Source organism: Panthera uncia, chromosome B1, assembly GCF_023721935.1.
Source record: "Panthera uncia isolate 11264 chromosome B1, Puncia_PCG_1.0, whole genome shotgun sequence".
Classification (NCBI taxonomy): domain Eukaryota; kingdom Metazoa; phylum Chordata; class Mammalia; order Carnivora; family Felidae; genus Panthera; species Panthera uncia.
The window spans coordinates 133,148,637-133,164,066 of record NC_064811.1 but is presented as its reverse complement, the minus strand read 5'-3'; the positions used below and the strand labels follow the sequence as shown (position 1 = coordinate 133,164,066).

Sequence of the window (15,430 nt, the reverse complement as noted above, 5' to 3'; positions counted from 1 at the left end):
ATATAGATATATATAGATATATATATAGATATATATAGATATATATATAGATATATATAGATATATGGTGTACAAACACACACACACACACACACACACACACACACACATACACACACACACTGGAGTATTACTCGGCAATCAAAAAGAATGAAATCTTGCCATTTGCAACTAAATGGATGGAACTGGAGGGTATTATGCTAAGTGCAGTTAGTCAGTCAGAGAAAGACAAATATATAACTTCACTCAGATGAGACTTTAAGAGACAAACAGATGAACATAGGGAAGGGAAACAAAACTAATATAAAAACAGGGAGGGGGACAAAACATAAGAGACTCTTAAATATGGAGAACAAACAGAGGGTTACTGGAGGGGTTGTGGGAGGGGGGATGGGCTAAATGGGTAAGGGGCATTAAGGAATCTACTCCTGAAATCACGGTTGCACCATGTGCTAACTAACTTGGATGTAAGTTATAAAAAATAAATTATAGAAAAAAAAGAAACCTCAAGAGATGTGTTCAACAGAAGTAAAAAAAAGAGAGAGAGATACTGTACTAATCAGTTGTTACCTGTTTCTATGGAGATGCTGAATTAGTTTTTGAATCAGTCTTTCATGAATTCACCTGTAAAACAAATTAAAAAAAACCATCTTTTTGATTCTGCATTTCACTAGATTTAACACCACATGCAGCATGACTGTCCAAATAAATTGTGATGGATTTCATTAATAAATTAAGATGAGAAGCATCAGTTTATTTTAGGTGAATATTTTATGACATTATATGTACACTAATAGCTATAAGAGAAAAGGGTGGCAAAAGAATCTGTTGCTTCTCTCTTTCTTCCTTTCTTTCTCCCTCCCTTTCTTCCTTCCTTTCTTTTAATTTTGAGTAAGCTCCACACCCAATGTGGGGCTCAAACTTAAAACCCTGAGATCAAGAGTCACATGCTCTATCAACTGAGCCAGCCAGGTGCCCCTATTGCCTGTTTCTAATAAAAGTCTGTCTAGATTAAGATGATGCAATTTTTGATTACTAAAAATGAGAACAAAGATCAAAGAAGATTGTCCAATTCCTGGAAATTTTGTCAAAATGCTGATAATAAAGTTATTTATAAGTTAATTGATAAGGTCAATTTTTAGGGCATCACATGTCAGGAATCAACTGAGAAACAAAGTTATACCATGATCTTACCACTGTATACAGATTGCCACTTTTCATATTTTCTATGGAGTAATGGGATGACCTTGCATTTAAATCTTGTTTTTCTTGGGGCACCTGGCTGGCTCAGTTGGTTAAGTCCCGACTTTGGCTCAGGTTCGTGAGTTCGAGCCCTGTGTCTGGCTCTGTGCTGACAGCTCAGAGCCTGGAGCCTGCTTCAGATTCTGTGTCTCCCTCTCTCTCTGCCCCTCCCCACCTTGTACTCTGTCTTTCTCTCTCAAAAATAAACAAATATTTTTAAAAATCTTTAAACCTTGTTTTTCTTGTCCCTTCCTTTGTTTATATATTTTATACATGAATATTAAAGAGCTAGAAGGGACCAACATTTCATCTTCATCCCTGAGAAGATGACTTAAATAAATAGATCTGCTTTGTCAACACAAATAACTCTGAAGGACTTGATCAGGAATGTCCTAAAGTAAGCTTGAAGGAAAAAAAAGAAAAGGGGAAGAAAAGAAAAAGGACTAAGTAATTCCTCTGATGTTGGAATTATAATTTTGCTACTTTTTGAGATGTTATGAATGTAGCCTCCCATATCAACGTAAGTGAAAAATGCATTCAAAAACTGAAGTGAAATACTTTTTATAATCCATATCATGGTTTCCCAACCCTAGTATGGAAAACTCAGCAATGATTATAAACCAAAACACTTTTCAATAAAAATTTGCCACCTCTGTTCCCCATGCTTATTCATAAGATGTGCCATCCATTGGTTAGTTACTGGGGTAAAGTAGCCCATATAGAGAGGTCATTTATTCAGTGATAACAGATCATTTCAATGTTCATGAGAGAGTGTGGGGATTATTGGATTATTTTTTTATGTGGGAACTGGTTCTAAGATACAAGTATTTTATCAACATTCTAACTTACGCTTTCTGAAAGGAGTTTTCAGATCTGCACTTTACCACAGGCTGTATATAACCCAGCTCTTTCCTACATTATTGCCAACACACTTGCTAATTCTGTGAAGATAAGGTGAAGTGAAAAGAGCTAGACTGTTTGAGTCTGAAAAGTGGTTTAAAATACCTGCTTATTTAGAGAGAGAATCATAAAAACAGAAAGGAGCTTAGAGACTATGGACTATACTCTTCCTGCTGCTAATATCTGTCGTTTTACAGATGGGGAAAGTAAGCACACAGGATCATATTTATTTTACTTCTTGTACTTTTTTTACTCCATTCAAGAATCAAAGGCTATGTTCTTTTAATTGTATTTACCATTGATATTTAACTTCCCAGACTGACTCCCTTTTTGACTAGGAGTATAAACTGTTAGACATGTTGGTATCAATTTGCCCTGGAATTAGGTTACATTAGTTTTCTTTCTTTTGCAGCATGGAGAACAAAGCCAAGCCACTATTGATAAAATAGGACACAGATACCAAAATCCATGGTAAGCACATGCTACTACATTTTAAATTAATTAATTAGCCAATTAATTGATGTGTTTCCTTCCTAAACTAGTAACAGGGTTAATTTTTCTTTAAGTATATTAACGCTTTATTTCTTTTTATTTCAGGTACATTTCTTTGTAAAGCTATGAATTTTTATTCCTAATAAAAACACAATTTTCATGGTCTATTAAGTTTAATTAAGGGCAGGAAAGAGGGGCAGAACAGGCACAGAGTAAGCAACTATTAGAATATAGTGGAGAAAAAGAGAACCAGCCTGCAGCTATTAAGAGTAGCAAGTGGATGATAAGGTAGATTTAACTATATAAATAATGCTTTCTGTGAAATAGCAACAATATGATCTTTTTTGGTTTAAAAAAAAACCCTCATTTCATGCTGTTGGCCTAGAAACCATCATCATGGGTAACCTTGGTTAATAAATGTAATTCTACTGAAGTCACACATCCACTTGAATTCATGCTATCATAAGGCAACCTAAATTAAACATGTCCACCTCAAGGTATGTTAAATTATAGGAAAAGAGCAAAACGTAGGTTTGTCACATATAATTCAGCTTCCTAAGAGGGAAGGGATCAATCAGCATTGCTTTTATAAGACTGCAGATTCAACATGTCTTTGTTATCCTTAGATTTTTGGAGGTGAGAGTTTCTGGAGCCTGTTTCACTCATTTTTACTTGTTGAAGGATATAGCTATTATCATGTGCAAAATTAATGAGTTCCAGTCTCTTTTTGCTCTACCACAACAACATAAATTACCGAAAAGAGAAAAGCCCTCAAACCCCATGTCAAAAACCTACTAGTCACTACAACACAATCCAAGACAACAAAAGATCTCATTGGGCAATTCCTGTAATTTACAAAGCAAAACCTATGTTTAAATCCATAGAGAAATAGTTACAATTTATTTCTTGCAAAGCACACGTTCTCATTAAAATATCCACCTCACTTGTTCAGATAACATTGCAGGCATCTATCTACAAATGCTCTATCAAATATTTCTAAGCCAAAAACCTCATTAGAGTCCACTGAAAATCAAAGAAACTTCAACAAACTTTGGGGATAGAAGTATGAAAATCTGCTGTATTTATTTAAACATAGAAAACTTGTTAGAAAGTATCTAAGAGGGACACCTGGGTGGCTTAGTTGGTTGAGCATTAGACTCTTGATTTTGCCTCAGGTCATGGGATCGAAACCCACGCTGGGCTCCATGCTCAGCATGGATTTAGCTTAAGATTCTCTCTCTCCCTCTCTCTCTCTACCCCTCTTCTTTGCTTGTGCACTCTCTCTCTCTCTCTCTCTCTCTCTCTAAAATAATAAAAAAAAAGAAAAGAAAAGAAATAAAATATCTGAGAAATATTGAAGCTTTGACTACTTTCCTTGGATGAAAGAATGTTGGCTATATTCATTTTTAGGGAATATGATACGGATTATGCCAGGTCATGACATGCAAACATTTATAAGAAAAGACTATACTTAAGGAATTGTGGATTCAATTAGGAAATTGGAGATTTTATATATATATATATATACATATATATATATATATATGTATATATATATATATGTATATATATATATATATATATATATATTTGTATAAATTACAAAACCAATCTGCATATGTTAAATACTGACTGTGTAATGAAGACAATTATAATTACAAAATGATAACTAGAAAAGTTTAAAAGTTTTTAAAGTTTATTTTTATTTGACAGAGAAAAAGACAGAGCAGGGAGGGGCAGAGAGAGAGGGAAAGAGAGAATCCCAAGTAGGCTCCATGCTGTCAGCACAGAGCCCTATGGGGGGCTCAGTCCCACAAACCATGAGAACATGACCTGAGCCAAAATCAAAAGTCAGATGTTCAACCAACTGAGCCACCCAGGCACCCCTCTCATGCTTCTTAGTAACTTTTAAACATTACAAATATAATTCATGTTTGTGGCAACAAATCAATCAATATAGAGGTTTATTAAGAAAAAGTTAATAACCTGCTCTATTCCATCCAGCTCATGATAAAATATTTCATTACAAAGGATATTTATGGGATATAAAGACTTGATTTTTCTAGGGACACTACTGGGCCTGAGGGTCAGAGAGGTGTTCACCAAGTAGGTAATTATTAAGGTGACTTCGGAAAGATGAGCATAAGATCATTCCTGGCAGAGTGAACAGCATGAGCAAATCTCCAAGGTGGGAAAGACTATATCAGATTAGAACCAGGGGGGCTAGACTATGGCGATCAGTGGGAGGGAGGCAAGATGAATGTCAGATTTCATAGAACCTCGTAGCTAGGTTAGGGAATTTGGATTGTAACTTAAGAACAAAGAGAATTCATTGGCTGATTTAAAGTAGAAAGCAACATGATCTAATTTTTAAGATTACTCTGGAATGTTGGACGGCTATGTAGAGAAAGAATTGAAACTTGTAGGAAGATCAGCAAGGAGACTATTTCATAGGCCCATCTTGAGTTTTCAGTATAACTTGCAAACAAACCAAAATAAATTGTGATTATGGAGGCTATGGGGGAGGAGGAAGGATTTGAGTTTTCAAGGAAATGCAGGCTTTAAATAAATGGAAAAAAAAAAAGAAGAGGACACGGTATTTGCAGTCATCATGGGGAATAAGAATGTATTCAGCATTCTGATGAAGCAGATTTTAACATCATCTTAATTTTACAAGTGAAGAAATTGAATTTCAGAGGTTAAGTTCCATGACCAAGGGTCACAGTGCTAAATATTTCAGCCAAATTGACTGATCCCATTGATCTGGGTTGGGATCTGGGTGTGGATATTTTAAAAGGTCTCTGAGTGATTGCAATGTGCAGCCTGGGCTGAGAACCGCTAGTGAAGACTGGAGAAAAAAGGGGACTGAGCCTTGGGGGGTGCCCACATTGGGGACAAGATGAATGAGAGCTACAGTAAGAGAAAGGAGCCCTGGAGGAAGGGCCCTTGAGACAATAGAAGGCTTGGAGAATTTCAAACAGAGGTGTTTAATACAAGGAAATGGAAATCCAGGAAAACAATAACAGACAAATGGTTGGAAGTTATCAGTGGTCTCAAAAAGCGCACTGAAGGAAGGGTAGGATGATTTGAGTCAACACAACCAGCACTAAAGAATTTTTGTCCAAAAGAAAAAAAAAGAAGAAGAATTTTTGTTCGCTGACATAATGGAGGCAAGTTTACTCTGTTTTTGAGACCAGAAGTCCAGTAAAGGACAATTAAAGGATTTCCTCCATTCTGAGGCATACTTTTTAAACTTTGGCTTTCTTGAAATCAGGATGTGTTTTATAATAGCTGTTTACAAATGTTGTATACAGATGTGGTGCCTCTTTTTTTTCCCTCCCACGTAAAGCTGTTATTAAATCAACGGTGTGTTATATAATTTATTGTATCCTAAAGGCCAATAAAGATATACTTTGACAAACATGAAATGAAAACCTGCCCTGTGCCAGGTGGTCAGAATTAAAGAATTAATAAGCGGGGTCCTTCCTTTCCAAAAGCTCACACACACACACACACACACACAGAGATGTAAACAGAAGATTTTAAAACAATGTACGTTGATGGAGAACAATTGCAGTAACTGTGTGTGGGCTACTTCTATTTTCCCTTCTAAATTAAAGAAAACATTCTCTTGTTTCAAATATCTTAAGTTTCTCTAGATATAGGACCCTATGGTTAACTCATTTTCATACGGTCTCTTCTATTTGCACTTGGGTGTTTTCCATTATATACATATGGTATTTCTAATTTCAACAAGAAGCATAAAAAGCACAGATAGGAAATGAAAGAATAGCTTACAGTCAGATTAAAAGAGGTCATAGGAGAATGCCCCGTAAACAGTGAACCAGTAGGGCTTTTCATTTTAAGAAGTTGCGTGAGTTCTGCGGAAGCTGCACGCCTTTACTGAAGATCGTGGGGCATGGAAATATTTTGTTTTCTTCTTCTTTTCCTTATGTTTCACACAGTGCTTGGCATGTATGGGCACTTCATTCATATTTGCTGAATCAGATATAAAAGACAAATCCTAGTTCTTATACTCCTAATAGATCAGGATCTGGTATAGATCAGGCCAGAGAAGCTGGAGGAATTCAAGCAATGAGAACTTCCTGAGAGAGATGAAATTTAAGCTGGGTTTAGAAGGAAGATTTTAGGAAAATCTCTGGCTGCCTCCTTGGGTGGATTTTTTTACTCATGCAAGTGAAAGACTTGCTGAGGTGATTATATCAACAGAATTATTCACAGGTAAATATCATTCCAGGAAGGAGCTGCTGACCTGTCTCTGACCTAACGTCATGACAAAGTTGCCTCTTTGCCAACCACAGCCCATGATATTAGCCACTTATTTGCTAATTTGTAGATTTATCTTAGGGATGGTGTCTTAATGAACACTTCAAGTTCCTGTGGACAGTAGATGGGGGTGGAGGGCAGTTGTCAAGAAGGCTGTAAATTCCAAGGTAAAGACAAGCACACATGATGTTAGCCAGGAAAAGAAGGGCAGCAAAAGTTTTAAAGGATCAGAAATAACGACAGCCTTCTCTATCTTTTCATTTACTTGGGAGTCACAGAGACACGGCTCTTTCCAGAGTGCTGTTTCTCCCGATCTGCTTTCTTATTGTCTGCCTTCTCGTAATGACAGGATTTGCTAGTCAGCACCATCCTCAAGACGTACACAGCATGGCATCGTTGAAAGAGTGCTGAGCTGAAAATCAAGAAAGCTGGTTTTGCTAGGAATTTATCCTTCCCAAGGAAATAATAAAGGAGATCACAAAGGTTTTGCTAAAAGGAAGTCCAACAGTGTTTGCAGTAATACAAAGTCAGAAACAACCTAATATCTCCCAAATAGGAGACTGTGAAGAGTTAGAAAGCAGTATCACAGTGATTAAAGCCTGGGCTCTGCAGACAGATTTCCTGAGTTCAAGTCTTAGCTTTAACACCTATTAGCTCAGACACCTTGGAAAAATTATTTAAATTATGTATGCCTCAATTTCCTAATTTACGTAATGATGGTAGCAGAATCTACTCCATTGGGTTGTTACATAGATGTATTGTTATATACATAGCACTTAAAATAACACTTGTGGGGGCACCCGGCTGGCTCAGTTGGTAGAGCATGAGACTCTTGATCTCAGGGTTGTGAGTTTGAGCTCCACATTGTGTGTAGAGATTACTTAAAAATAAAATCTGAAAAAATATAAAATACTTGGTACATGCTAAGTACTCAGTAAATAGTGTGACCATGTAACTTATCACCCAGTACAGGATACTTTTGAGAGTGAAACAGAAAACTAATCAAGTGGGTCACCTGAACAACAAACTAAACTGAACAAATCAGGCTACTCTATTAATGAATGTTTCTATTAGTTAAATAAATGAGGTACATTGAAATAATATAGCAAATGCATTTATTAGAATTCATATTATACATATTGTTAGCTAAAAACAAACAGTATAGAGATTTAGTATGGGATATAAATTCCATACTATATCTCTAAGTTAATCTCCCAAAAGTAGAACAGAAAGTCCAAGAGATGGAAACGAAAAATGGAAAAATATGAAAATAAAAAATCAATTAAAATTAAATTAGTCTAATAACTTACCAATAAGAGATCTAGAAAGAGACCAGAAAAAAAAACCAGAAGGAAATCAATAATACAAGAAAATTTCTCAGAAGGGAATAATATGAATTTCCAAATTGAAAGTTTTCATCAAAGCAAAAAAAAAAAAAATCCAAAACAAAACAAAATATAACAAGTCATGTCACTGACAAACTTGGTTATCACAGGGATGAAGAGACCATTTGAAAGCTTTGGAGAGGACAAATGGGATATATACAAATGATCAGGAATCAATAAGTTATCAGACTTCTTGACAGCAATACCAAACTCTAAAAGACAATGGGACAATGCCTTCCACATCTGACACAAAGTGACTTCCAAACTAGAATTCTATACCCAACCAAACAATCAAGAGGGAGGGTAGAAAAAATACATTCTCGGGGCACCTGGGTGGCTCAGTCAGTTAAGCTTCTGACTCCTGATTTCGGCTCAGGTCATGATCTCCTGGTTCTGGGTTCCAGCCCCCTGTTGGGCTCTGTGATGACAGGGTGGAGCCTGCTTGGGATTCTCTGTCTCCCTCTCTCTCTTTGCCCCTTCCCTGCTCTTGCACTCTCTCAAAATAAATAAATGAAACATAAAATAAATAAATAAATACATAAATACATAAATAAATAAATAAACATTTTCAGACAAGTATGTACAAAAAATAAATACACCTCAAAGCATTTTGTCCTAGGAAGCAACTGGAAAATATTATAGCAAGACAATGGGGGTATAAATCAAGAAAAGACAAAAGAAGACAACGCAAGAAATAAAAGACTCAATGCAAGAAACAAATTTCCTTTGACAGGCAAAGAGAATTCTCAAGGTGGTGTTAAAGGAACATACCAGGAATATGGTTATACAGGGCCCAGGGATCTATGAAATCAGATAGGAACACGACAAATGGAGGCTTCAGAGAGAGCGTTTATTGTATGCAAATATTAGGTTAACTTCCAAAAGAACTAAATGAGCTAAAAAGTTGTTGCTTTTGGAGAAGAGAACATTGGGCAGGGAGCAGGGAGCAGGGAGAGAAAGGGAGTATTGGTTTTACTACAAGCTTTTTAGTACTATTTGTAGGTATTATGTACATATGCCTAAATTATTTCATTAAAATTGAAAAAAATTAACACTGCATTATGCACAATGTACAAGCATTTTATTTTGATAAAAATAACAGTTAAGTAGAATAGCCAACTAGAACTTTAGCAGTTTGGGCCCTTAAGTTGAAAAAATTTCTGTCTAAAACTAGAACTTCTAGTATTAAAGAAATATTCACTGACCTGAATAAACAGGGCTTTCTGTTGACTCCGAAAGGTGTAACATGTGCCTGTATACGGCATTAGTGAGGGGATGTGTAGAAAATTGCTGGTTTTATTCCATAATGAAACAGTGCCAAAACCAGTCGTTAAACTAGCACAGACTTAATGACAGCCACTATTTTAAAATATATTGGTATATAAACGTGGGCTTTTTTTCTTGGAGCTGTTTTCCTCAAAACAGCCATAAATCTTGACAGCTTTCTATTTTTAAGGCTGTCCGTGCCTGGCCCATTGGAGGGATTTCCGTTGAGTGTTAAGTAACAATATTCTGTAACTTTTGAAATCATCAGCACCTGCTTCTGTTTCGGCCCCTTTGGTCCATTACCTAAAAGCTGTCTTTGCACTTCCTTCCACCAAGCCTCCTCCCCTCCAGCCTCCTCTTCAGCTGGGTAGAGAGGGATGTGGGGGTTTCTCATCGAAGCTGCAGGTGTTGTTAGGTCAGCACAGAACACCCGCAGCTGTCACCACTATAGCACCACACAAATAGCCGGTGCCCATTTATCTATTCAATAAATGTCCACCTGCCAACTGTGTCCCAGGCACAGTGCTGGGTCTGGGGGTTCAGGTGTGAACAAAATAGACATTATTTCCTGCCGTCTTTACATTCTATCAGGAAGGCAAGGCAGAAACAGCCTAAAACACGATGGATAATTTAATTGTAGGACGTGCCATAGGGAGGAACGCAGGATGCATGTAAATGTTTCTTATGGAATGAATTAATATTCCTCACCACAGGACAGAGCACTTACAGCAAAAGGGTAAAATGCAACCATTTTGGAAAATCTACTATTTTTGAAAGAAAAGTGAGCCAAATAAGAGATGGTGTTGTTACTCCTAAGAGGAAGCTTACTAGGCTATCACTTGATGCCCAGGTGTTCATTTCAGAATGTGGCTCTTCACAACACATTACTCTCCGTATAATTTATGAAAGATACGGGTGTCTGAAGTGTGTAAGAAAGAGGCACTATCAATTCCCTGGCCTATCATCTATAATTTCTCAGCATTTCAGATGTCAGAACTGTAGCTCTTAGAGCCTGTTCAGAAGACCAGGGTTACTGAGAGAGCAGCTGCTGGGCCCAACAACATGGTTTATGGCAATGAAATTCAAGCATGGCTTGCAAACTAATAGTAAACAGATGAGCTAAAATTTTAGGCCCAGGCAAAGAGAGTTTACGTACTGAAAAGAGTACAGAGAAACAAGAATGAGGTATGTTATAAGTGTTCAGCATGTTTTTGTTCCACTATTACCTATTCAATTTGGTAAAGCCGCAAGCATATCGCGATCATGATAATCTTAAACATTCTTACATCACCAACATTTATATAAATGGTTTACAAGAGATCAACAGTATCACTTAGCTAATATCTGTAGCACCAGATGAAGCAACAGAATAATAATCACTCAGCCCATTTAATGTGCATAACTATCATTTCTGCTTATCATTATTTCCTTTACTTTTTTATAAGCCCACTCATAATTTTAGGTTTCGGTAACTGGAAGATCAAGACTCTGCAAATGGACAGGGTTGGGCTTAATCCCCTTATCTCACATGAGAAGATGTGGATCTTATGTTGTCATAAATGTAGATGCCCTCAAACCTCAGTTTCAAGGAAAAAGGGGATAATCTATCTCATAGGGTTCTCTTGAGAATGGAGAGTACTACAATATATGTAAAATACCCAGCATGGATATGACACACAAAGGTTAGTTCCCTTCCCCATTTTAAGAAAGTCTCAAAAGGACCACAGAATCAGCCACTTTCTTAAGTCTTTCTATTCGTTTTTGAAAACTATCACCTCAAAATTAATTCTTTAAGTTTTTTTTTAATGTTTATTTTTGAGAGAGAGAGACAGAGACAGAGACAGAGCACGAGCGGCGGAGGGACAGAGAGGGGGAGACACAGAATCCAAAGCAGGCGCTGAGCCTCACGTGGGGCTCAAACTCACAAACTGTGAGATCATGACTTGAGCCGAAGTCCGATGCTTAACTGACTGAGCCACCCAGGTGCCCCAAAATTGATTAATTATAATTTTATTTTCTTCCATAAAATTTGTCAGTGAGCACTAGACTGTTTTGAGATACATTATTTGCTTTCTGCTTTAAAAAGAAAATGATCATTGGGGTGTGTGGGTGGCCCAGTAGATTACGCATCCAACTCTTCATTTTGGCTCAGGTCATGATTTTGTGGTTCATGGGTTCCAGCCCCACGTTGGATTCTGTGCTAGTCGCACAGAGCCTGCTTGGGATCCTGTCTCTCCTTCTCTCTCTGCCCCTTCCCTGCTTGTGTTCTCTCTCTCTCTCTCTCTCTCTCAAAATAAATAAACTTAAAAACTGAGAATAAACTGAGGGTTGATGGGGGGTGGGAGGGAGGGGAGGGTGGGTGATGGGCATTGAGGAGGGCACCTGTTGGAAGGAGCACTGGGTGTTGTATGGAAACCAATTTGACAATAAATTTCATATTAAAAAAATAATAAAATAAAATAACAAAATAAATAAACTTAAATTTTTGTAATAAAAAAATTATCATTAAAAATTTTTTTTCCATCTTTCTGGTAGGGAATAAAACCATTTCAAAGAATTTGAGTTTGGAAAAACTTCAGCTTTTTGTAGTGGTGAATTTAGTATCTGTGATATATCATTTATCATCAATGTTAGCATTAGGTCTGTGATGGGTACATTTCCCCAAACATTCATTGAGCACAGTGATGGGGAAGAGACCTGCAGTGCTCAGATGGGCTATTTAAAGACTAAAAACAAGGGGTACCTGGGTGGCTCAGTAGGTTAAGTGTCAACTTTGGCTCAGGTCGTGATCTCACAGTTTGTGAGTTCGAGCCCTATATAGGGCTCTGTGCTGATCATGAAGAGCCTGGAGCCTGCTTCGGATTCTGTGTCTCCTTCTCTCTCTGCCCCTACCTTGCTCATGCTTTTTCTCTCTCTCAAAAATGAATAAACAAAAAACCAAACCAAAACAAAACAAACAAATTAAAAAAAATGCTGTGAGAGTCCCTGTAGCAGGGATGTTTTGAAATTATTAATAATCAGAAGGACTTCTCTTGTTCAGCATGAATTTTAATCCAAATTAAATAGCCTCCTTGATATTCAAAGAGTAAATACACTTTTGTGACTACTTTGGTTTATAGGCTTTAATTGGACCACTCATTTATTGAGTCAATAAATCAATAAATATGTTTGGGGTACTCTACTTTCCATCAAACAGCTCACAGTGTTGTGGGGGAAATAGACATGCAGATAATTTGGAAACATGGACAGAACAAGGTTATAGCCACACAGGGGTATTATGCATATAACCCAGCACAGGGGTGAGGAGAGGAGTTACAGAAGGCTCTCTGTGGAGAAGTGTGGAAAGGTAAGGTTAGGTAATAGAGGATGAGTAGGGATGCAGGGACAGAGTGTTCTCAGAAGAGCAGACATCAGCAATAGACATTCGGAAATGATAAATAACATTGATGGATGCATAAATGCCTTAGTGCTCCTGGACCCCAAAGTGTAATGAATGGTGCAGGGGCAGGTAAAGCCAGAATTGTGGTCAGGACTTAGACTATGAAGAGTTCACTTTTTTAAAAGTTTTTATCTAAATTCCAGTTAGTTAAGATACAGTATAATATTAGTTTCAAGAGGTCACTCTTGAGTTCTGGCTTTTAGAAGATGGAGAACTCCAAGAAGCAACTTAAATTTTATCCACCTATCCTTTCTGCACAGTACCCGAAGTGGTAAAGTCAAGTTTAGATTTTGGATAGGGGATGGATATGAGGGGGCATCACTGGAGACAGGGAAGAACAGGTAGGTCTGTTAGGGCCAGGAGAATGATGGCAATCTGCAGGGATGGGAGTCAAGATGGAGAGGAGGGAACAAATTCCAGAATTAAAAAGGATGAAAATTGTCAAGACTTAGGTATCAGGTGTAGAAGATGAAAGTAATATTAGAGGCAGTGGCAACTCCCAATTTCTAGTTTGAGTGAATAATTTTTTTTTTTATTTGGGAGAGAGAGAAAGAGTGAGCAAACAGGGGAGAGGGGCAGAGAGAGAAAGAGGGAATCTTAAGCAGGCTCCATGCTTAGCATGGAGCCTGACACAGGGCTTGATCCCATGACCCTGGGATCATTACCTGAGCTGAAATCAAGAATCAGGTGCTCAGCCGAGCCACCCACAGGAACCCCATGAATGATTGGATAGTGGAGCAACTCAGACCAAGCACAGAAGGAGCATCTCCATTAAAGAGAAGAAGGTAAGGAGATGCTGAGTTCAGGTGGATGTGAAGTACCAGTGGGACATCCAGTAAGAGGCAGATAGATAAATATGTCAAACTATTTGAAAGAACTATGCCGAGGAGCTTTTTCTGTCATCATAATTATGTTGTATCTGAAAATACGTGGGTGGATGAGAGGAGAGAAGAACAGAGGAATAAAGACAGAATTTTAAGGAATTCAAACTCTGTTTAAAAAAGGAGAAGAACCATGTCCTAGAAGAAACAAAGGAGAAACAGGAGAATCAGATGTCCAAAGCGAAATAAGATGTGTATTGAACAATGTCCACTGAAGAAAGTAGACAGGAAGTCATCGGAGACCGTGGTGAGACCAGAACAAATAAAACAATTTGGGAGAAGAGGCAGGAAGAGAGGGAGGGAAGCTCAAGTAGGGTGGGTTGAGGTATGAATGGGAGATGAAGTGGAGTCAACAAGTACAAGGCAAGGTTTTGGAAAATTTGGATAAGAAAGGAAGAAAATATAAATAGTAACTAGAGGAGGTGAGGGGCCAAGTGTAGGCTTTTTTAGGATGGGAGAAACGTTATCCTAGAGAAGGCTTCACTGCCGTGGAGCAATATTCTTGGTTAAGTGGTGATGCGACTGTGGGCTCAATGGCCCAGGTCAATGTGGAGACCACAGATGAAGAGAACAACCCCCTCATTCCCAGAGACTGATAGGGTTTCCTCAACTAGGTAGTTGGGGATGTTCTTGTACATGGAAATGTGGGGTAGGCATTGATGGTGGTGGTTGAAAGAGTGTAGAGCTGATGGCCTCAGTGTTCTCCATGGAGTATTTTTTGTGTGTAGATTTTTTTATGGTGGTAGAAGATACATAACATAGAATACTATTTTAATCATTTTTAAGTGTACATTCAATGGTTCATGAAGTGTTGTGCAAGGCTCAATGAAAGTAGTGGGAATGAGATACGAGTAGGAGTCTTGAGGAAACAAGGAAGGTCTAGGACAGCTGTTGAAGACATTCACTAAGGACAACTAAAAAGCTTGCTGTCCTGTAGAGTAGTAAAGGCTCATCTGAGGTTGGAGACTACATGTTTTCATCAGCAAGGATATCCAGTGTCCCATATCCACCTTGACATAGGAGCCAAGAAAAACTGGAGTCAGGGAAACTGCCTACATTTTGGAAAAGGAAAATTGTATCTGTACCTCATAACATACAATAAGATAAATTCCAGAGGGACTAAACAATTAACCACTTTAAAAGTGAAATGTTATAGAATAAGATATACAGGAACATTCATATTATGTTTACATAGTCTGAGGGTACAGAGATGTCAGGCTGTAGCATTACGCCACAGTCGAGAGTTTAAGAGTGTACTCTTGGGGTGCCTGGGTGGCTCAGTCGGTTAAGCATCTGACTTCAGCTCAGGTCATGATCTCACAGTCTGTGAGTTCAAGCCCCACGTCAGGCTCTGTGCTGACAGCTCAGAGCCTGGAGCTTGCTTCAGATTCTGTGTCTCCCTCTCTCTCTGCCTCTCCCCTGCTCATGCTCTGTCTCTCTCTGTCTCAAAAATAAATAAAAACTTTAAAAAAAAAAAAAAAGAGTGTACTCTTCGTCACTTTACCTCCAAATGTTGCTTCATACTTACAATAGGATCC

At 37.9% G+C, this 15,430-nt stretch overlaps 1 protein-coding gene across 4 annotated transcripts in view; it reads left to right on the top strand.

Annotated features, from left to right (window-relative positions):
* The window catches only part of CB1H4orf45 (chromosome B1 C4orf45 homolog), a 99,457-nt gene that overhangs the window by 51,928 nt on the left and 32,099 nt on the right, over positions 1 to 15,430 (top strand). For all 4 annotated transcript variants that reach the window (XR_007457924.1, XM_049631250.1, XM_049631249.1 and 1 more), the window contains exon 3: positions 2,555 to 2,613. Coding sequence is in view for 3 of the 4 variants with exons in the window: in XM_049631250.1 (XP_049487207.1) it covers positions 2,555 to 2,613 (59 nt within the window). In the remaining variant the exon portion in view is untranslated. The remainder of the gene's footprint in view (positions 1 to 2,554; positions 2,614 to 15,430) is intronic.